General features: G+C 40.4%; 1 protein-coding gene across 1 annotated transcript in view; it reads right to left on the reverse strand.

Annotated features, from left to right (window-relative positions):
- Window positions 1-307: 307 nt before the first annotated feature.
- The window catches only part of LOC129122742 (von Willebrand factor D and EGF domain-containing protein-like), a 168,123-nt gene continuing 144,165 nt past the window's right edge, over window positions 308-24,265 (reverse strand). Inside the window, 5 exon segments of the mRNA XM_077181864.1 lie at window positions 308-423; window positions 1,499-1,666; window positions 9,008-9,103; window positions 10,858-10,953; window positions 24,162-24,257. Coding sequence (XP_077037979.1) covers window positions 308-423; window positions 1,499-1,666; window positions 9,008-9,103; window positions 10,858-10,953; window positions 24,162-24,257 — 572 coding nt within the window.

Below are 24,265 nucleotides of genomic sequence, written 5' to 3' on the forward strand. Positions count from 1 at the left end.
CACATACAGATTGTTCATTGTACCCAATCCAGTCTGATAAATGAACTTTTGGGAGGCTTATCATCCCAAGTTTTTTATGAAAATGTGGGTATGTGTACAGTTTACTATAATCCATGATAATAAGTCACCTTTTCATCCCCATATCTCTCATAATTTTGACTTTTTGGAGGAGTAGCTCATTTGCTTTCATATAACATAAGCCATGTAATTTATATTGACACAATGAAATCCATAATTTTAATTACTAATTGAATTTAACTTTCAGCAAGGCTCACAGATTGAAGGAAACCTGTTAAGTCCCTTTTATTCAGAACATTTCCTTCTTCACATCAAAGCAATCCATGTCCATATCAGAGTGCCCAATCAGGATTTCTTCTGAATAAACCCTGAAACTGAAGAGTTCTTCAAACAGTGTTAAAAACTCTGAGAATTGTGAGATCATTGCAGAGAGACAGGTGTGTTTGCATGTGTCACTGGTGACTTGGCATTTTGGACATACATAATTTGCAAAGTCTTTTTCTACTTTCTTTTTCTGTCAGGACTGATTTAGTGTGTAATGGTTTATTCATGTGGAAAAGGAAGCTTGATTTTTATTATTATTATTATTTAATATTTTCTCCTAAGTGTAATAGACTTCCACTTGATTTGTGAAATGACAAATATCATACTTTGCACATTCACAACTAGAATAATTCTTTAAAGCAGTCCTGCTAATCTTGGTCTGATGGATCCAAAAGGCCAACTCTTGACCTAGCAAGGGAAGTCTCCTGAATGGAAGCACCTGCAGAGAAGAATTCCAGTTTATCTTGGAATATCCCTGCCTTCATTTAGACTTCTGGTAATTATTTGAGCAAATGTGCACCTTATTCTCCTAGGCAATGGCCAACCTGTTAAATAGTTTTTTTTTTTTTTAATGTATAGAAAATTACATCACTTACTCATCTTATCTACATCAGATGATTTCAGTATTGATGTAGGAGCTGTAGTTTATTAGGAGAATGTACTTGTTAAAAAAATCTATACAGGAGTTTAATTGTGATATTAAATTCTAATTATCATTAACAAAATTGAGTGACTATTTGAATAGAGCTTCATGCTTTCTCTTAATATGTCATGTAACTGAAATGAAAATACATTGATTTTTGCCCCTGGCCTTGTAGTACAGGTGAATGATGGGGCAGGCTGCTGTTTTGAGAGCTGGAGATTGACCAGCCAGGACATCTGACAGGAATTGTGTTTGTGGTTTGGGCAATGACTGTGGCTGAAAAATCCCACTGGTGTGATGGCCAGGTCAGGCTCAGCTGTGCAATAGCCTTGCAAACCATGCTGGTAGTCAGACAGGTCTGACTGAGGATAAGGCATAAAAAAGGGGGAAAAAAGTTATCTAAACTTGAATACTGGCCTAGTTTGCAGCTGAGCAGTCATTCAACTCCCTTTCAAAACATTCTATAACCTTATTTACATCTTCCATAGGGTTAACAAGGCTTTATTCATTTACCTGTTAGCTGTTTCAGTTGCATCTGGTTGTTTTTGTTGTTACCACAAGGATCAGTGGCTTTGGGCCTTACCTTCTTCTCACATGCTGAGCCAGCATGGCCACGTGTGCAAGCACAGGCATTTGGTCTGATGCATCTGCTCCCAAATTAGCAGTTTGGCTCACAAAGTGCCACAAATGAGGAACAAAATTCTTTAGAAATGCACTTATTCTAAGTCTTGTAATCAGGATGTGAATATTTGGAAATACTGAAAATTAAAGATGGTTTGTCATAGGCTTCTCATGCCTCTGTGTCTCCTATGTTTAAAATTTCTAGTATTTCCTTTTTTTTCCCATTTATGGGGGAAAGAGAAGACTGACAAAGTGGTGACCTTGGCTCAGTTGGAAATGGATCAGTACAAGGCCTAAATTTGAAAGCCAGGATACATTCTGGGCATTGATGGTTGGGCAAGATTTGTGACAAAATTGATTTTCTTTTGTTCCAATTAAAATAAATTGCAGCTGTTAAAAGAGCTGACCTCAAGCTGAGATGAAAGAATATGTTAAAATAGGTACTCCCAAAGGTGATTCTATCACAATAAACAAATAAATGGGAGAATTTGGTGAACTTCACACCTCACACCTCTGGAAACCAAATAAGAATATGTGATTTCATGGTCATAGAGAGTTATTAATGAACTACTTATCCCAAGGGAAAAAAACCCCCAGAGAAATGTTTTACCTAGAGCACCACTGCATTTCTAAAGGCCCATCAATTTGAAGATATTCTGTAAATAAAAGAATCAGTGCTCTATTATTTTTTTAAGAGAGAAAAAAGCAATTAGTCAAATTTCAGCTGGTTTTTCATCCTCATTAGCAATTTCCATTTGTTATGACATTGTTTTGGCATAGAGGAAAAAGAACAGCCAATTCAGAGGGCACCAATTCAAGAAGAACACACATCACAGTATTTTAATTAGATCTCATGAGCTAAACCTTCTAAAAATATTGCCAGAATATTGTATCCTAGTTTCATGCAGTCAAACTCAGTGCCTTAAAAACTGGTCAGATGTGACTCAACAAGTGGTTTCTTACATTTTCTTGTGTGGCACAGGAGCACAGGAAGCTGCCAACCATGCTGAGCTGAAAATAAAGTAGACACATGCCTGTGAACAATTTCCTTCATGATGGAGCAGGATGTTCCATCAGATTTAAATGAATTTGCTGCATTCCTATGAGATTTTTATTTTTCCTACAGAAGATCAGCTTAATAAATTAAGTGGCTGAAGGACCAAATTCTGCAATTTCAGTTTGTTGCACTTAGGTTCTGGTTCAGACATGGATTTAAGTTTGTGTAAAGTCTTTGTGTTGAGATCTGAAGTCTCAGAGATAGACCAGGGCAAACTTTTATAGGAAACACATTGTGGGATCCTAAGGCATCCAAAAGTGATTCTCAGAGTTATAATCATTGTTATAATGACCTTGGCTGCATGGAATGATCTGGAATTTGTATTGGGCTTGTTCTGTCAGGTTTTTATCCCATTGAGGGGGCAGAGTGAGGAATATTAAAATCTAAATATCTCTAACAAACTTCACAGCTATGGGGCAGAGAAGCAAAGAACCAGGTTTGCTGCTCCTCTACACATCTTAAAGATGAGAGTCTGTAACCAGCTTGGCAAAAGAATGTTTTTATGATCAGGTGGTGAGAGCTCATGCTGTGTCACAAGCACTGCCCCAGAGCATGTCCAGAATGAGAGCACACACAGACCTGCATGTGCTGGTGCCCTCCAGGTGCTCCTTTGGGAAAAGCCAGCTGTGCCAGAGGCTGTGTGCTGCAGGACTCCAGTGACCTGGAGCTGTGAACTTGCCTTCCCGGTCTATGAGTTTGTTGATGCATTCCCGTCTCTTTGAAAAGGCAAGAGTGCTGTTCTCTTGAAACAAATTTTAAGGAGGAAACTTTGTTTTGTTCGGTGTCTGTTGCAAAAATCTCCTTAAGGTACAGAATAGTGAACTGCAAATCTCAGAATTTCTCCTTTTTCTGAGAGGGCAGGGGACAAGTTTGCATTCTGGGTGTGGAGGGGGCAGAGGAGGAATGAAATCACACTCAGGCTAGAACAGGGAGCTTATCATTTCTGGAGTGCTACTCCAGCTCCTCCAGGAACCTTGAAAGGACAGATTTACAATTGGAAAATTAGAGTTTGGCTCACTGGTACAAAACCATTTCCCAACAGAGATTGCATTGTCAGCAGAAAAGGCTCCTTGTGCCCCACCCAGTTTTGTTCCACTGTATGGTAAGCAGGGAGAGACCTCTGTGTGTTAATATTATTAGAGAAAGAACTGTGTATATTTCTATTATTTGTTTGATATGAATATGGGCTGGAGAAAAATGGAAGCTGGGTTTTCTTTCAGATTGATAGCAGATAAAATAGGAACAGGTAATGCAAAGATAAGTGGATTTTCTGCAGATCCCTATAGCATCTGGGGGTGTTCTGGTACACATGGGCATTAGATGAGGTACTAGGATTTTGGTTTCTGTCTGTGGTTTCCCTGATTCTTAGTGTGTGAAAATAAATTTTACAAAGGAAATATATTTCCTCTTTTTTTCATCCTTTTCTTCCTATCTCCCCATGTTCAACCCCCCAGCTTCTTTCTGTAGTGCTCAGAAAAACAAGAGCTCAGTTAGGAGAAAAGTTAAAAACATTTTGGAGGAAAATTGGAATTGACATCACAGAGGATAATAACAGAGCTGAAGTTCAAATGAATATTTCATAAATGTATTTACAAGCGATGCTAAGCCACTAAACACTAAAAATGACACCAGCTATGTATGCATTATCCTGTACAGATTCAGCAAAGTCATTTAACAGGCTAAGCTTATGTTAAAATTATAATCAATAAATGCCAATTACAGAAGGAGTTTTATCCCTGCATGTTAAAAGAACAGAGCTATAATTTGCATGCGAATGGCATTCTTTTCAAAATTATTTGCTTTTTTTTAAGGTTTGGAAGGGTTACAGAGGAAAGCTTGAGGAAATCCTGCCTAGGATGTTGTTCAAGGCAGAGAGAGAGAGAATGGGAAGAATATTGAGGAAATTATAAGGCCATAAGCTTGACACTTATAACATGCAAATAAAGAGAAGTTATTCTGAAGGGCAATGAGGAGCCAGTGTGGGTTCAATAATATTAGAACAGAAGACAGCAGCATGAATTTTAATGATGAACATCCTTCACAACTACAACCTTCTTATACTTTATAATTAATTGTTAGAATTATACCTTGATCCTGCATTCAGAGCCTTGAACAACAGACCTGTACCCCTGGCCAGAAGCCTTCTGACTTTACTGAGCTGTGTTTTGGGTGTATCTGTCAGGGTGATCAGGTTCTGCTGCCAGATGCTCGTTTCTTTGGCCCAATGTTTCCTTCTGAGCCAAAAAAAGAGAGATGTGAATTACCAGCACAGGAGGCAAGGGGAAGCCACAGGCATGGAGCTTTAAATTGGTGTCTAATATGGAATAGGAATAGAATAAGTGATGGGAAAACATGGTGACCCTGGAATGCTGTTTCTTTCTTTTCAGAAAGGCAAGTTTTTGGATATTTTTGGAGCCATGAAAGCTAAAAACAGAGTCACACAAAAAAGCTTCTAATGGAAGAACCCTCCTCTGTGACCGTGTGTTCACAGGGGTCTCAGGGTGAGGGAAGAGATGAGGATCTGACTCCATGTTTCAGAAGGCTGATTTATTATTTTATGATATATATTATATTAAAACTATACTAAAAGAATAGAAGAAAGGATTGCATCAGAAGGCTGGCTGAGAATAGAATAGGAAAGAATGATAACAAAAGCTTCTGTCTCGGACAGAGAGTCCGAGCCAGCTGGGCTGTGATTGGCCATTAATTAAAAACAACCAACATGGACCAATCAAAGATCTACCTATTGCATTCCACAGCAGCAGATAATCATTATTTACATGTTATTCCTGAGGCTTCTCAGCTTCTCAGGAGGAAAAATCTTAAAGAAAAGATTTTTCATAGAAGATGTCTGTGACACTCCTCTATAAAGCTGCTCTTTTCTATAGTTGAGACACGTTGAATATTTCAAACTCCTTTTTTTAACCTGTTCTTCCAAAAGGTTATTTCCCTACATTTGCAGTACAGTCTGAAAATTGACCATTATTCCTTAAACTATGCCCCTCAAAGTCACAGGTATTTATCAAGGCTAACGTGTGTATTCCCCCATACACCTTATTTGTTGGGACAAATGACCTATTTTATTGATTCTCTTTCAGAAGCCATTCTGCTCAGTTACAGATGAGTGAGGAAGAAAACTACTCTTTTGACTGACCTCTTTATTTACAGTCTGATAAAGGAGGACTATTGTGTTTTATCCATTATCAATGTCTGCTGAAAGTCTCTTTTGCTCTTGCCAAGTTCTCTAGTTGCAGCCAGGGGCCGGTGAAACTGTAAATAAACTTTCCTGCACAGATGTCTCTGCAATGTCATTGGGAGTTTGACTGATTTTAGCATTAAGAAATCATAATTCACTGCATGACATGCACATGCAATTTCATTGTGCCTCATTGCAAAAGAGACAGAGTTTCTGCCTGTGTGGTTGCATCTCCAAAATGTAGCAGAGCTGCTCCAAATTAGTTATAAGCTCCTTGTTACCTTTGATATTACAGCCCATTCTAGCACTCTGAGGCATTTTCAAAATATTTTAGACATAAAATTATTCTGCCTTAGACATTGCCAATCTTCATTGCAGTAGAATGGAAAATCTGCTCTAGGATACTGTGAATAGGTTTGTCTGCTAAAGGGCTGAAGCCTTTTGGGTTATCACTTGTGGTAGAGATCTATTGCTTTGTTCCTGGTGGAATGTGACAAGAAAATCTGAGACATCAGTATTTGAGGCTGTAAATAGTTAAATTATTAGAGACCTAAAAACAGAGAATGTTTTGCCTTTTTTGGTTTAGTAGAAGGCTGAAGGAAGAAAGTGTTTATAGAGAGGAATTATTGTGGGAGCTGCTGCCTCTAAACATCTTCTTGAATGGTCTATGTGGGCTCAGGCCTTTGTGAGTTAGAAACTGAACAGGTGGAGGTGATCTGGGACTCTTGTGAAAGATAAATCAAAAAGTAGATGTCCAAGTAGATGTCCAAGATTATTTCTTAGTATTTGTCCATTGTTTCCTTTGTTGGCTTAAGAACCTGCTCTGGCTTTATATCTCAGTATAAAGGATTGCAACAACCTGTTCCATCTGGGAAATGTCCAGAAAATAGCAGTGGTTTAGTCCTGTGGTTTAGTCACCCTCCCCAATGTGTTAGGAAGTCAGAGAGGAAAAAATGAGGGTATAGATGAAACCAGTATCTGCATTTCCATCACCACCATCCTGATAAGGGCACTCAAGTGAATTCACAGGCTGAAAACAAAGAATGAAGCTGGGATTATCTAATCATCTCCCACCCTTGAAAAAGCCCCTGAGAAAAAAAAATTCTGCCCAAATGGATTCTGGATTACAGAGTGATTGTTGAAAAAACCTGTACTCTGAATTGTTACTTGTAGAGCGAGATGGAATATTTGCATTATGAAATGGAAACTATTGAGATTAACAAAATGGAAACTATTGAGATTAATAATTTAAAAACATAGAAATACATAGTATGAATCAAATATTCAAATATATTTAATTTTGATTTAATTCAATGTCATAGAATAAATATGAAATAATATATTCATATAATGAAAAATATGTGGCAGCTACTTATCTTACAATGTGAAAATTTTGCCTGTTGTTGAGTTTAATAGCCAAAGTCTGTGGTTAAAGTGGTGCAAATCTAGGTTGAATTCAGCCTTGCTGATGTTACAGTGGAACACAGAATTTGGGAATACACATCCAAGCCGTACAGGGGTGCTGAGCTCAGGGAAACCTCAGGAGCTTAAATGTGACAAAGCAGTTTTGCACAGGGGAGTGGGGTGATGAACCAAAGAGCTCCTTGCCAGAAGCTGAGGGGTTCTGGCAGAGCCTCTGGGCTTGGCCCACTGTCCCTGTGCTGCTGGGAGATGGGACAGAGGCCAAAGCAGTACAAGAGCAGCAAAAACAGCAACCAGGGGTTGGTCTCAGCCCTCTGTGCCGCTGCAGCCTCTGCCAGGGCTGAGGAGGAGATGAGCAAGGGAGGCAATCAGGAGGCTTCTCGTGTTTAGACAGATAAATACATTTGTTCCATTGAGTCCAGGGTTTGAGGGAATAGCCTCCCATTGAACATGAAACATGACTTACTTTCAGGGTTACACTTCCATACCTAACATCTGTGAGGATGAAGGTTTTCCTGTTCCCCTGCTTCCCCCCTGCCTCGCTGTGAATACCCTGGAGCAGCATTGTAAGACCTCACCATCTGCTCTCTGACAAAAGTCTTCTCTCCTTCTCTTTAAAAAAGCAGAAATTTGGGGTTGCTGTGGGACCTGGGAGTTTCAGCCAGACCCTTTTGGACAAAAAAAAAAAAAAAGATTTAACCTCCCACTATGGGAAGAAGTAGTAAAATCAGAATGACTAGCAGATGAAGGGATTTGGATCAAAGTTCCAGAGGTTAGATAAATCTATAAAAAAAATTACCTGGCTTGTGTGCCTGCATAGGACAGCAGAAATTGTTAATGCTAGTCCTACTTGCCTTTCACAGGAGCAAGCACGATTTGTTTATTTATTTTATAAACTGAGTCAAGAATATGCCATCAATAACTTTAAACATTCCCATGTTTGAACTAGAAGACAGCTGGCACAAAGAAACAATTACACAGCCATTGGGAGTTAGCTGACAGAAGATTTCCATAAGTAATTACGCTCTGTGAGTGTGAGGGAAAGGAAGATAAAGGAGATAATGACCTTTACAGGGGATAATGCCTTGATATTTTCCTCATACCCTTTTGCTGTGAAGCTAATGGCAGCCACAAACTGAAGTGACCCTGGATGTAATTGGCAATAACAGATCTCTCCCCATTCCAGGTCTTCCAACCCCCCCCCAAATGCAAATACTTCCAGCCACCTTGGTCAGCCTGAACAAGCAGAATTTACAGGGTCAGGCTCTAAGGTTAGCAGACACACAGAATTTCTGTGCTTAATGCCACTTGGGTATAGAGAATGGGTACTCCACTTCCTTTTCTCCTTGGCCTCTCCTTTTAACCTTGTATTTCAAATTATTTAATTTAAAAAGTACTTATTTTGTCTGACAGGTTGATGTCAGCATCCATGTGAGAAAAAAGATGAGTCAGGCCTCTTATATTGAGTCTAGAAATGTCTTTGAAAGTACCAGTTTTACTGGCAGCATAGGACAGTTCTGACAAATCAGAGGAAGATTTCATGTGCTAATCGTGTTGGGGTTGACTTTGACACGTAATAGAATCATGGAACCCTTTAGGTTGGAAAAGACCTTTAAGATGACTGAGTTCAGGCACAAACCTGACAGAATACACACACACAGCTGGAGAAAATGCAGTGTGTAAAAAGCTGAGGTGGTTACAATCTGCAGGAATGAGGAGCACTCACGGGTCTGGCAGAGCGTTCCCAGCCATCCTGCGGAGCACTGGCAGATGTTGGGACCCACACACTCCCCTCCATGGAGACACCTCTGCAGGCAAACAGCTGGGAAGGGACATGGAACAAGTGAGAGCATGGATGGGATGGGTCTGTGTGCTCAAGACCTGGCTGAGAGGTCACCTGCTAGGCTTTATTCCATGGGGCTGATGTCATGGATGAAATGAAATTTGAACTTTTTGGGATAAAGTAGTTAATTAAATTGAGAAGTGTGTGTGTAATGTTAAATGTTTGTTAATACAAGTAGCTAAATGTAATTGGTTGTATGAGAAACTAATACTGTTGTGTATTTATGGACGGGGAGTGGAACCAGGGAAAAGATAAAGTGGCAATCATTGTAAAATGACAAGGAACTTTCTAGAAACATTACCTCATGGAGCACAACCTCAGCTAGAGCCAAGATTGGAGGAAAGATCAACCAATGAGAAGTGAAAATACCAAAATTATTGGTTCAGAACGATCCAAGCTATAAACCAATTAAAGACAGAAAGAACAGACCTGTCACAACACAGATCCTGAGCACCCCAATCAGCTGAGTCGAGAGACTTTGAAAGGCCTGAGGTGCTGGACACCCAGGTCTTTCCTTGGAGTCAGTTTCCCTGGAAATACCCCTGTATTATGACTATAGTTACTAAGTGGTTGATACAAGTCTCTGGCTTATCCAGGGGCTTTGCTTCCAGTTGTTCAGGTTTGCAATTAACAGGCTTACCTTTTTTTTTTTTTTAATGCAACAAGCCTAATCTTTGTTCTTTAAGAAATTTATTTTTTTAAGCCTGTTCACAACAGCTGACTTGCAAAGGAATGGGTGTGTTCTGTTCATCACATCATCAGTATGATGATCAGGATTCTTTGATATTTTCTTCTTAAGAAATTTATCTCTGATAACTGTCTACTGTGAGACTTGGCATTTCTAATGCTTAGCTCATCATCAGCTAAGAATAATCTCTCTATAATACATTCATGCACTACATATTCCATGCAAAAAACAAATATTTTCATGGAAAAGTTTGATATGTTTATTGCATATAGTTTTTGTTCAGAGATCCTGAAAGAGTGAGTGCATGATCTGGTGTATATGTATGAGAGACACTTCCTTCCTTCAGCATTTCTGAATAAATTATTAATATTATAAATTCAAGCCACTGGTTCTGAAATCATATTTAGTAGCAGGACCCAAAGGGTAAGAAGCCAATATTTTAATCTGGTTTACATACAGTATGTCATCTTGATTATAAATTTATTCAGTTTATCTGTCAACTTCATGGTAATGAATAGCCATGTAAGGAAAAATATTCCTTGAAAATATTTTAGGGTGAGAGGTTTTTTTTTTAATTACATTTTTATGTAACTGTAGTCAGAGTCACAGAGTAAGAACACGTCATTCTCCAAATTATGCACCGATGACCTTGAGAGTACATCAGTTTGGAAAGCTTTATAGCAGGCTTTAGATAGTTCTGTACTTTGAAATACATGACATTTCTCTGCAGAATATAACAAAATATGTGAAGCTGTTAAAACATAAAATCAATGCTTCAAGTTTAATACTGTAAAAATGAATTTCCATAACAAGATGTATAACAGAGCTGCATGAAGCAGAACCAGGGTTCCCCCACACAGCTTTTTCTCCTCTGCAAGCATCAAGTGTTTACAGCATTTTGTAGTACCTGTACTTAAAACTGTTATTTCTTCAAACTGCTGAAACAGCAAATCAGATTCTGTGCTGGTTTTTAGTATTAGAAGATTGCAAATTGCTGTTGACTGGGCTAATGAATATAAACTTTGATGGGAGCAGAGGTGCTTACGTTTGCTGCAGTGCTTTCCTCTCCAGCCAGACGGGCAGTCGCAGACATTGGGGTGGACACATCTCCCCCCATTCATGCACGTGGGCTCACAGACACCTGCAGGAACAAACAAAGGGAGAATGTGGGGCTGGGAAATGAGGGGAGACCTTAGTGGGGGCTCACTTGCTTCCTTGCAGAAGGTGAGTTGGCTTGTAATCAAAAACAAGAAACAGGAAAGTGGTTTGGAATTGAGAATCTGAAACACAGAGCCTTGGTAGGTCCCAGAAATCCTCATGGGAAGTGCTGTGTCATGTGGAAACTCTTTGGCTGAAGCTTTAGTAAGGGCTGCCTCACCAGAGAAGAGAGGCTGATTACAGAGATTCTCAGAAAAGCAAGTGGAAAGGCCAAAGATTGTTGGAGCTTTCACTTCCATATGGGGAAATTCCTTCTTCCTGTTCTCAAATGTTCATTTAGATAAGAAAAACCTTGGTGAGGATGGATTGTTTTCACACCGTTCTGGGTGTGATTTTGCATTCAAGCAAGCATAAATCCTAAAGATCTATTCTTCCATTGCCCTCTTGAACCATTACTTTTTAAAATACTTACCTTTTTACTCTATTCTTTTGTACAAATAAGATGTGAGAGCTGAGTTCTTTCAAACACAAGAAGCCAGATATGTTTATTTGTTGACTGCATGAAAAAAATGAATACCTAGTTTTTGTGTCTTTGATTAAGCTATATTTATCAATGTTGTTTTAGAACATTTAACATTAAAATCTCAAATTTCTGGGAAGTCACAGAGCCTGCTTTGATGTAGGTAGGTGCCATAGGCAGGTACCCAAATTCCTCCTGTCCTGTCTCTCCTTGCCTGTTAAGGTAAGTGCAGAAGAACCCATCAGAGGCTGGGTAATTCAGAAACATGGCAGTGCCAGTATGGTGAGAGTGGGAAAGATTTACATTTTACATGGAAGGAGGCATTGGATAATTGGGTGGAGTACAAAAAGCTGTGTAACACAGCAAGAGGCTGCACTGGGCTAGGAGAGCCAAGTCAGGAGTTTGGCAGTGAAGGTGTGGGAACACATTTGTGCCCAAGGGCTCCTGCCATGCCCAAAGCTTTGTTTGCACAGTGGGGCTGGCAGAGACCCCTTCCCACCCGTGGAAATTGGTGTTGTTCCTCCCTGCCTGCAGGGATGGAAGGCTGTGGGACACCCAGCTCCTCTCAGCAGAGCAGCTAAAACCCAGCAGTGCCTCCATCAGCCCCCAGGTTGTGCTGCCTTTTTGCACATCAGTGAGTGTTAATGCTGCAGCAATCCTGTCACTGCACACAGGACTCTGCATGGCCACAGTCCCCCCTCAGACCTCTGCTGTAGGAGCTGGAATCCTGATGGGGCCTCAAAATAGGGGTGATTACTAAAAGACAGCATGCAAAAATGCAGCAACTTTTATTTGATGGGAGAATAACCTTTTGCTCCTCTCTCAGGGACGATTAGGCATTTTTAAGTAGGTAGATTTAGGTTGCCTAATTATTGCTGTGATGTAGTGAAATATTGCTTTTGTGGCACTTTGTGTGCTGGTCTCTCCCTTCAGCCCAGATGCTGCTGCCCTGGCAGCTTTTGGAGCTGTATTGCTGCTCTTGCTTGGCTGCTGCATTTGCATTTCACTCTGTGCCAAACCTCCTGGATCCCTCAGCATCCTGACCTGCCCTTAGGCAGGGCAGGCATGGCCATGATTATAGGGGCTGCTTGGACCCCAGCCCTCAAACTGTCATCCTCCATTTCCTTCCTTCTCCACCTCTCCTGATCCATGCTGCAATCTTGGCCTCTGCTTACTCAGGCTAACAGGGATCCAGGGTTCTTGCTGAGCTGTTTAAAAAATGCTGCAACCACTGGTTCAAACCTGCATGAGTTCAAAGGGTCATGGCCTCCATAATTCTAAAATCATTTAATCTCTTATTTTCCCTCTTCCTTTTTCTCTCCCCTTTGATCTCACATCTCCAGTAAGAGATTTTTGATCCACAATCTTGGATCAATTCACATTTCAATTATAAAACAGCTCAGACATTCAGAATTTAGAAAAGATGAGGCCAAACCATGAAGTTTGGTTCTAGATTTAAAATCACTTTGTGCTTTTTGATATTCATGGACTGTAATGCCCCAGCACTAACCTGCTCTCCTAAAATCACTTGAAAATCTACAGATTTTGTTTTGAGATAGTCTGAAACTTGGACAATATCTTCCCACAACCTCTTAGAAAGCAAAATCAAGGAAAGGTAATGAGGACAGCAGCACTTGTTCATATGGATATTTCACCTTTTCTTCTTTCTTTTGTTGCTTACATTTTCTGTACATTTTTAACCTTACACAAACAATCACATTCTTGTTGTTTTTTGGTTTTTTTTCTTTGTATTGACAGCAGACAGCTGTAGGGAATCAAATTAGTAATTCAGCAATGGTTTCAGCAGCAGGTGGGGTCCAGTCTTGATCTGAATAAAGCTCATAAGTTCAAACTGACTTTCGACTTTCCATTTCTCCCCTTTTTTTTTTTTTTTTGCTCAGTTGCCATACAAATGACCAGGTAGCTATGAAAACATAGCATGAACTGCCTTTATTACTTATGGCATCTCTGATTTCGGTGTTAAATCCAAAGGAGTTCAATTCAAAGTGAACTGAGGGTTCAAGTCAGTACCAAACCTGTTCTGAACTGGAGGAGCATTCCCCCTCTGGGGAACAAACTCTCCTTTTGCCAAGATATTCACAAGCACCTTTAGGTAAATGAATGCAGTGTTACCTCTCCCCTTTTCCTTCCTGACACCTCCACCTTGTCCTCCCTTTCTTTAACTTTCTTAAGTACAACTCCATCTCAATACCCATCAGGCAGACTTCAACATTTGTTAATGATAACTAGTTTGGATCCTTTCTGGTCCCACTCCTTGGCCTCTGTGGAGGAGTTCCAATTTCAAAATAGCAAACAAAAATGCTAGAGCCTCTCACAGGAAAACTAAATAAATTATCAGACACTAGGAGAGCAAATCAAATTATTGCAATCCTCCCAGGTACTGGCATGACTTTGAAAAGATTAAATTTTTTTTTTTTTTTTTTGCCCTCCTCTTAAGAAAGCCCTGGCATCTTGACCCAGAGAGAGCAGGGTTTGGTAAGTTTTCCATCTCTCTTGGGGACTAGTCCTAATGCCATGGGTATAAACACATTTGTGTGGTGTTTCTCAAGCCTTGTAATGTGCCACAATTCTGTAAGGCCACCATTTACAGCTCAGAACCACCTCCATGGTCTTCTGCTTGCCTGAACTGGTGGGTTAGATGGGGTCAGCCTTGCTGAAGGTGATGATGCAGGATGAAGGAGCAGTGTGCTTCTGTGCTGTATTTCAGAGGAGGGGTGCTTTTGATAAGGTAACAAGCAGCTGCAGGTGTAAAGATAAAACACAGGTGTTGCACAGAGCATCACATAAAACAGGCACACTCCTCCCACACACTGGAAGGCATTCACAGCTTGCTGAGTTTTCTGTTTAATGCAGCAGCTATTTCTCTTTGATGGCTTTAATGTGTTTTGACCTTACAATCACTTAAAATTTCCTGTGACCCTTTTCATGGCTTATCCCCTCTAGGCTCACTTGACACAGTGAAGTTCTTTGTGAAACTCTTTTATCAACCTCCATGAAGCTCCATACCAAACTCTTCAGCCCTAAAATCTCTAAGGTATTCAGACCTTCTGCTTTGTCAGCCAAAGAGAGGAATTTGCCTTCAAAATAAATATTTCTGTGGATTACTAAAGCCCTCCAACACCTGAAATATTGTGTTTGAAGTGAACCTTGTTCTCCTGCTGTGAGTAGCACCAGCCACAAACACCCACAATTTCAGTGACTTCTGCTGCCTGCCTTTGTTCCCATTGATCTGCAGCAACATTCCTACTAAAATATAAACACTATGAAGCAAATTATCTGTTATGTAAAACCAGATGGGACTGGGGGCCAAGTTAAGCACTGGACATACTTTGCTGGGTGAAGTGTCACTGTTAAGCAGCAGGATCTGCTGACCAGATACAGAGATCACAAACAGCCAGACATGTCCTCCAGACCTCCACTGCTTCTGTGGATTATCAAAACCTTTCCTGGTTTAACCTAAGCCACCTTTAGACAAAAGGAGCTCATTACACTGTTTCACACTAGAAGGAGATAATAAGTAGTGAAAAGCTTTTAATTTTGCTGAAATAAGACATATCACCACCCTCAGAAAGTAAAGGAAAAAAAGAGGAGGAATATTACACCATGGCCCTGAAATCTTAGAAGAAAGAGATCTGCAATGTTTCAGGAACTGAAACATCCTTGTCCTTTCCTGGCCACGAGACTGCAGAGATTATTTCTTTCTGAATCAAAATTGCCTGTCATCAGGTATCCTGAGCCAAGGCTCTGATGAGGAGACAGTGAATCAGGCTGCAGTGCTGATTAGAAGGCGAAGTTTTCAAAATAGCTTTTCTTTTATTTTCTCTCTCTCTCTCTCTCTCTCTCTTTCCTCTCCTGTAGAAGCTGAGTAAATTGACCTGCTTCTGGGTGCATCCTGCCTTTGGATGGAGGAGAGAAAATAGCCTCAAGCAGTAACATCTGTGTGGGCCAGCTAAGGCAATGCATCAGGCTGTATCTTGCTGACAAAGAACACAGAAAGGCAGCCAAAAGAACACCTACTGGTAGATACTTCAACTTATCCCTTAAGTCACCCTCCCTGTGCTGACATTTCTGGGTGATTCACAGGCACTGCTTTTATTTCTGGCTGGTGTTGGTTTTGAACTGATGATTTCTCTGTGGGTCCAGTGAATATTTCAACTTGTTCTATTGCTCTTCTGTGGAGCAGGGAGCTTGATCAGCCTCAGGTTTGTTTTTTTTTTTTTTTCTATGGGTACATGTTGTTTTAATGTTTGTTTCCTCCTTGCTGCTTAGTGGTTACCTTGATTTGGTGTGACATTCTCAAAAGCAGAGAGCTGTAGCTGGGGAGATACAACCCAGTATGGACACAGAGCATGGGACAGATTTAAAAATATCACTGACTGCTCTTGCCAGGAAAATACAGCTGGCAGAAGTCGAGCTGTGGACAAAAATGAAGCCAGTAAATGTGAAAGAAGTGGATTTTGTGCTAAAGCTGGCACTTCTAGCCCTTTCAAGTGTTTGTAGGTAAAATATATCAGCTATTGATAAAACAGAATGAAGGTGGAGAAGCTCTGTGCCAGGAATGGCATGATCATGGCACTGTGGGGATGTTGCTGGTCCCTTTCACAGGACACAAGCTGGAAGGTCAGACCAGCAGTTTCACCAAATAACACAGTTTAATTGATCCACTAGAGGAAGACTCTCCATCTCTCTGTGTGCATTATGCACCCGAGCAGCACTGCTCAGATGAAACATTATCCTGACTGCAGAAGGGGAACAACTCTTTGGATTCTTCTAGGCTCCAAATAAAGATTTGATCTTGCTGAGTGATTTTCAATCCTTTAAAATCAAAAAAATAAGAAATAAATAAAAAAATATCCCCAAATGGGTGTGTTCTGGCCAAAAAAAAAAAGGTGTTTCTAACATAGGACAACATTGTTTGGATTCTACTGGCAGAAACTAGTGGAGGTGGAAAAATGTCATTCACCCTTTAGAGGGTATAACTGATGCTCAACAGATCATTAGTGAGATGGATGTACCAATATATCTGCTGCTGTGAAGGTCCCAAATGCACACAGCTCTGAAAAACACATTATGGATTCGGGACACCAGCAATTTCTAGTCCCCTTTTTTTTTCTGCTTCCAAGGGCAGTGAGGAAATAGTTTTGCCCATGCTGAGTTTTAGGCACATATGTTTTCCCACAGCTTGATTTTATCTGAAATTCCCCATCTGTGTTGGTTTGGGTTTGTAAATAAAGGAATAAGTTTCTCTGCAAGCTCTGTCTGAGTAACCTCAGATGTGTGATCCACTGAATGCCAGTAATTATAGGCACAGATTAAATTTTAGGGAGAAAGAATACTTGTCATGTAATAAAATTCCAAATTTTGTGCAATGCTCGAAAATTTGAATCCTTTTCCATATCAAGATACCAATCATTTTGAGGTTTGCTCACCCTATTTCTCGCTTCATGTACCTCTGACAGAGATGCAAAGCACTTCTTCAATAAATTACCTTTCTGAATAATAAAAAATAATCTGGTAGAAACCTCTGAGGGATGCAGTGCGGGAGAACAAATTACTACAAGACACAGAGGAAGCTGTAAATGTAATTGTGATGGTTGTGGTGACAGTTTGCATTTCTAATATATTCACTTTACCACAGAGCTCTAACAATAAGAGTTAGTTTGCATGACCTAGCACACATTTCAGAAGAAAAAAATGGTCAGAAAAATTGCAAACCATATAGATAGCAGTGCAATGTCAGTGCTTTGCCTAATTATGTCTGGGTCTTCATTCTGATGTGTACTCTGATATACTTACGGGGCCTTTTAGAGATATTAAAGCAGGAAATAAATCTAATTTAGTTATTAGGTCAGTAAAAATGAGAAAAATAATTACTACTATATGGAAAAACGACTGAGCTGCCAGGCTGCCCTGCCAGAGTCAGTGTGTGATGCACTGCAATCCTGCCTGCTGTCACGTTGCTCTCAGCAGCTGATAACACTTTCTGTCAGCTAAGGAGGATCCTGATCTCTCCATCTCTACCTCCAAAAGATTCCCTGGGTGTGGTGGTGTTCACCAGGGTCCCAGGATGAGGGAAGAGATGAGAATCTTGGCTCCGTGTTTCAGAAGGCTTGATTTATTATTTTATGATATATATTATATTAAAACTATACTAAAAGAATAGAAGAAAGGCTCTCATCAGAAGGATAGCAAAGAATAGCAAGGGAATGAAATGATAACAAAAGCTCCTGACTCTCAGAGAGTCCAAGCCAGCTGACTGTGATTGGCCATTAATTAGAAACAACCAACATGCACCAATCCCAGATGCATCTGTTGCATTCCACAGCAGCAGATAATTATTGTTTTTCTTTTCCTCTGAGGCTTCTCAGGAGAAAAAATCCTGGCAAAGGGATTTTTCAGAAAATATCATGGCTACACCTGGGACTAAGTGGTAGGCAAGAGTCCTAAACCTCAGGAAGCCAGTGGGGAATGTCACTGCCATACAGGCAGGGGACTCCCCACTCTCCTTGGACTGAAATGTCTCTGTCTTGGTCTCATGATCTTCATTTTGCCTATTGTCAGGTGACACTCTGGACATGCAGTAGAATGTTGGGATAGCTGTGGAATACTTCGGCACTTTGAAGAATGAAAACGCCATAAACAAAGCACGTGTAGGTGCATATTTAGATGTTTGGGGAATATTCTGCTAGGAACTGTGAGATTTAGAAACCATTAGTAAATCCTTTTTCTCATTTACAGACTGGTCTTAGTCTGATTGCAGCACTATTAATTTGAAAAAGCCTAAAGCTCTACTTTATTCTCAGCTTTGCAACTGTTAGTGTATAATTAATGTGGGGAATTGCAAAGTATACTCTCAGCACAGGTTACATTCCCAACTTGTTAGGGGCTTGAGTTTGGTAACACTTTCTCTTCATTGAAGAATGCTCTGTGTTTTATTAGGTCAGTGAACCATTCCAGCCTGCATATAAATTGTTCTGCTGAGCTGCTTCCTTGTCATGCCTGAATGAGAAGTGAAGGAGGGCTCATACACACAGTTTCTCCTCTGCTGATTGTTTTTGCAGCTCTGTGCTTGAGGTTGACCTGCAATTTAGGCCATTTGGGCTCATTCTCCTTGCCCTGAGCAGGCTGAGGCACTGCCTGTGCTTGGTGCAGTTTGGTTCATTTTCATCTGTGCAAAAGAAAAGGGAGATTCAAGTCTCAAGACAAGGGGAGCAGCCACAGGGTGCAGTGGTCTGGCTGATAACCCAGCCAAAAAATGAGGACTTGGTCAGGAAGTTTGGAATAGGACTGCTGCCTGCACTGGCACTGCACCAATCTCTTCATCACCCTGTTATTATCTGCCTCAGAAATAAGCTTGAGCTTACATGGAAATCAGTGCTGGTGAGGATTGTCTTGCTTGTGTCTTTTTGTGGATAAACAGACAACATTAATCTCCATGACCATCTGTCCTCTGGGCTTTTCAAGTGATAGATCCATTGCTCCTTTTTTAAGAGACATTTAAAAAATATTTTAATCAAAAATAGATCCCCAAAATGTTGTTAAATCAATTAGTGGGCAAAAAGCACTTTTTGTCACACAGAAGCCCACTGCAAAGAGAGATGCAGTAATTCAGGAATCCCTTTTCTTTTGCTTTGAGCATGCTTTTACATACAGCAGCAGATCTGGCCCATTTCTTCAGTGCATTTAAGATACAGGTAAAGAATATTAAAATTTAGATGTTCTACTCCAGTAAAATTCATGCTGTAGTCTGGGGATGTTTTGCTTATGGAGTGAAAAAAAATTTAATAACATTTTTGGGCTTGTTTAGGAAATATATTCAGTTCTTCCCCAGATTTATTCTTGTTCCCTTCCTGAAAAATAAGTTTAGACAGATGCATGTGCTCAAACCCCCTATTAAAATAAATGCATCGCCTACATATATATGAAAAAATTTACTTTTTAAGAAAGGCCAACTAATGGTTTTGTCACAAATCCTTACTAAGGGTGAGCAGTGAGGAGCAGTGCTCTGAGAGCACACCAAAAACCAGGTTGTGCCTGAGTCACTGTCTCCTCTTGGGAAGTCACAGCTCTCCCTGTTCCCCCCAGGCAAGATGCACAGATCATGTTTTGTTCAGCTGAATAGGAAAGACAGCAGTAGCCTGATTATATTTTTTTTTTTTTTGTTCATCTTCTGTTGTATTTCCTGCCCAGGGGAGGAAGATGACATCTAATATGAACCTGTTCTGTTACATAGACTGGAAAACCAAGTAGGAACTGAGGCCAGTGTTTCCTTTTCCTGTGTCTCCAGACTGGGCACCAACCAGGGGAAAAGCCAGCCCACAAACCTTTGTACTTTTGTTGCTTTGAACAGGAAGCTACAGGTCTGCTTGCTATAAGCAGCTGCTCATTTCCTTCCAAACACCCTCTGTTCAAGCATATTTGCTGTCCAGGAATCCTAGACAAACACTTGTTGCTTTTAAGCACATCCTTGCTGTGTGAAAAGCCAGTCTGATGTGAATGATTTCTCCATCCATTTGGATGAGATACATGGTTTGTTCCCTGCTTGTTTGTGTGGGAGGGTTTGCTGGACCTTTGGCTTGCAAACTGGCTGGTTTTTGATAGCTTAAGTCAATCTGGCTACTCAGTGAAGGCATTGCAGAGAATATATCACACAGTGTCAAGATGACAACTCGGTGGGAGTCTGATTTGTTGAGCAGTAAAACTTCCTGCTTATGCAGCTGGCGAGGCAGTAATGTACAGAAACATTATATGGGAAGGCTGGAATGTGGGAAATCAGTGACTTTCACAATATGACATTGCTTAGCAAAAAGCTGCCTTTGAAACCCAGTGTTCACATTTCCAATTAGTTTGCCTCTAGCTCTCATGCAAGGAAAGTCCTCATGCTACCAGGAAGGGAGAAGAAAGGAGGAGGGAAGAGGAGCAAGCAGAGCTGGAGGAATGACTGTGAGTTATATTGCCCACTGTGAATTGGCTATAAATCCTGGCTTGCAGGAATTACTGAAATGGAGAAATAGTTATCTCCTAACTCTGAGATCCAATCTGCAAAGCCCCAGTGTCAGTGGGATGATTTATGTGATACAAAGCCCAACACAACGAAACAGAAGCACACAGAAACTCGCTCTCAGTTTTACATGGGGAGCAAACCCCACGTCTCTGGCTGTGTTGCCTGGCCATGAGGTAGCTCCAAAAGAGAGGCTGAGGTCAGGCTCCAGGTGTGCCTGGTGTGCTGGGAAAGGCAGGAGGAGGATGCTGTTCTCCCCTGACCTCTGCTTGCTGATGAGCTCCAGAGGGAGCTGTGGCTCGCCTTTTCTCGCTCAGAGATGCGCTCACAAGGAGCAGACAGCAGAGGAAAGGAAAAATGTGTGGTCCTGTGAATCCCTCTTCCTCTCCCCTTCTCTTCATTCCAACCTTTCCTAAGAAAACTCAGCTTTTTATGGGCTTTCATTTTTAAAGGTTGTTTGTAGAGCAGTCCTATGAAAATACATGTAGTAAATAAAGGAAACTTACTGTGTTGTCTTTGCTTATAATTTTTGTAAGGATGCAGTAGATATCAGTCAGAATCCTGCTTTAAAGCCTCCTGAAAAGCAGTGACATCCCAGGATTGTTAAATCTGTGTTTTTCAAAAGGGAATTCAAACCACTGCACAAACAGTTTTTCTCCAGCGCCCGAGCGTGTTTGTTGGATGCAAAATTGATCCAGAAACATATTTTATTTTGAGGTGCTGCCAGCATTTGCCTCTTCCCTCTCAACAAGACTGATCACACTGGAAACAATCCTTCTCAAGTGAGGGTATGAGGTTGCAGATTGCTGAAGCACAAGCACACATTTCCCTGTCAGTTTTACACCTGTGCTTGGGCTGTGGGTGTCTGCTCTGCATAATCACCAGGCACTTATTGCAGCTGGCAGCCGGTCACACCTCCCTGATTTACGCTTTTCAGGGCTTTGGAGTGATGTTTATTTAGATACAAAACACAAACTTTCAGGCTGAATGCCTTTTTCCACACACTCAGGAAGAAAAGGAGAGCAAGCCTGAATAGAAAAGATGAGGAGCCTCCACCGTGTCCTGCGCGTTTTTGGCTGTCATGCAGACAGTATTAGAAATTCCAAACTGTACAGGGATGAAAATAAAATTCATAAGGCAGAAATTCCAAACTGTACAGTGATGAAAATGAAAACCCTAAGCCATGCCTCTATGTGTTTGAAATAAACCAATAGCCTGTTTGGGTTCAGTTCAAAAATAACATCTTTGATGGGTTGTGTGGCTTTTCGTTTTTATTATCTCCTTCAATTGAGAATCTGAAGCTGCCAAAATTAAATAGAAGCCTTTTTTTTTTCTCTGTCCCTGCAGGTAAGATATTAAGAAGGAAAGAGAAACGTCTAAAAGCAGTGGAAACAATATCAATGTATCAAACAATGACAACATTGAATTAACTGCCAATTTATCTGCCTTAGTGTTAAGTTTACTCACTCTGTCTTGATAGGTCTTATTAGTCAGGTAATAATCTACCCCAAATTTCTAAGATTATAGACTGTGTGTATATAAGTACATAATAAAGCTGTTTTGCTGTCAGAAGCGTTTGAAACTGTACTAGAAGTGTATAAGTACATAAGAACTCAGCAATATCATATTCAGAGTGCAAAGAACAATTAAAATAATTATAAAATCCTTCAAAAGGATTTTTTTTTCCTCAGAATTGTCACATTCATCATTTCAAATGGATATTATGGTAGCTTTTACATGTAGTTTTTTAATGTAGTTTTTACATGTTTTATTTAAGAAAAAGAGGGGTTGGGTAGTGGGATTTCTTCATGCTAGGGAATTACTCTCTACTTTTTCATTTGTCTGTATGTGAGTGAGGAACACGTGCCTGTGTTCACACTTTAGCCTTTCAGTGTATGCCACATATTCTATCTAATCCCCCAATCTAGTCCATGCCTGATAAAAAATGATACAAAAATCATGCCTAAAAGAGGGGTGAGATGTGTTCTGCATTTGAACTCTGAGAGGTTTATGGGACAGAGAGCAGCCTCCCACCGCTGGGAGCACTGGTTTTCTGCATTTTGTGGGGAGGAAAGTTTGGAAAGGTCAGCTGAGACTGACTTCTGCTGTGCCCTGCAGGCTTCTGCTCCAGAGGAGCTGCAAAATCTGGAGCCTCTGCCAGAGGAGAGAGAAGTTATTCTATATAACAATAGGAAGACAGACAGCTCTAAGAGAAACTGCTTGTTACAAAATCTTGTGAATTAACTACTTCTTTTGATGGATCTTGATACTTGTCCCATGTGCTCTTGATTTTGGGCAAGAAAAAAGAAACATTGCTCAACATTTTTCACCAATTAGCAGTCAGTGGCCAGTAAGAATCAGCAAAATCAGCAAAAAGTAGTGTTTTGCTTCCACTTAATTATGTTGCTCTTCATTAATCACATTCACAGGCCCTTTATTTGAGTTTTTATAACACTAGACTAAACAAACCAGACCAAATAGCAGTTATTGAAGTAGAATGAAGGCTTGGATCAGACAGAACAAAATTGTTTTCATCACCTCAAAAAAACCATTTTTGCAAAAGATTATACCAAGATGGGCAACAAAACCTCAGAAACTTTTGGGAAGTGGGAAGGAACCTGCTGTGAGTTGGTGGGGTTTGGTGGAGTGCTTTGCTAGACTGCAATCATCATCAGCACGCTTCCCTTTGATCTGCCTGGAGATGTGGCAGGGTGTTTAAAGCTGGAAACAGCACTTTTCTAATGTTCCCTAACCTCAGAAACAGGATGCCAAACATAAGGTTTTTTCCTCCTTTTTTCTCCCTCCAGCACATTCCTGCCAGAACAGACTATTCAATTGTGCACTGTGCGTCACGACCCTCTCTGCTGAAGGAGGGGAGAGCTGCAGTGTGGGGAATGAGAGGGCTTTTGTTGCTGCAGGGAATTTTTTACTGGCTTTTTTTTTTTTTTTTTTTCCCCTCTGTGTGTGAGAGACATAAAATGCTCTGGAAATGTACAGATTCTTCCTGCCAAGAATGGTTGTTTTCACAGCTCCCCTCTTGCCAATTTCAAACTGATTAAGAAATAATAAAAGAAAAAAAAAAAAGTTTTCACATACATATCCTAAACCCCCTGGCTGACAGATATTGTTGAGCAATTGAGTCTGTAAAAGTGCCAAAATAACCTATTTCCCCAGAAGAATCGAAGAATCAAATATTAATGCTGATGGTACCGTGAAAAAAGGGAGTTTTCAGTGACAAGAACAAATTCAAGGATAAAGGGCTGTTAACCAATTACCTTAATTAAGCTGGAACTATGACTTTCTAATATTTTTAAGGATCTTAGTCAGCTTCTTGGCCTTTGGCCTTAATTTTTTTCCCCCAAAAAAATCTTTCATGCAAAATAATTAATTAATCTCCGAATATGAATGTTACTCATTTTGAATGCATGAAATATTTAGAGAGGATTCCAGCAAAATGTTCTCCTCCCAACGTTGACTTGACTTATTCTAATTAACAAGTTGGTTTTGGGTATATTATGAGCTCTGATGGAAATATAGGTGATCACAGCACAAACACAGGCTAAATGTTCTGTGGAACATGCACAAAAGGGAGAAAAGCTGTTTAGGACCCAGAGAACTGTTGGAAATCAAAGGGAAATGTGTAACTCACTTTTCTGGCACCTCCTTCCAGTGTAGCCCTCGGCACAGGAGCAGACATTGGTCCGGACACAGTGGCCACCATTCTTACAGGGGGGGATGCAAACAGCTGGGCAG

The sequence above is a fragment of the Agelaius phoeniceus genome, chromosome 7 (genome assembly GCF_051311805.1).
Source record: "Agelaius phoeniceus isolate bAgePho1 chromosome 7, bAgePho1.hap1, whole genome shotgun sequence".
NCBI classification, from domain to species: Eukaryota; Metazoa; Chordata; class Aves; order Passeriformes; family Icteridae; genus Agelaius; species Agelaius phoeniceus.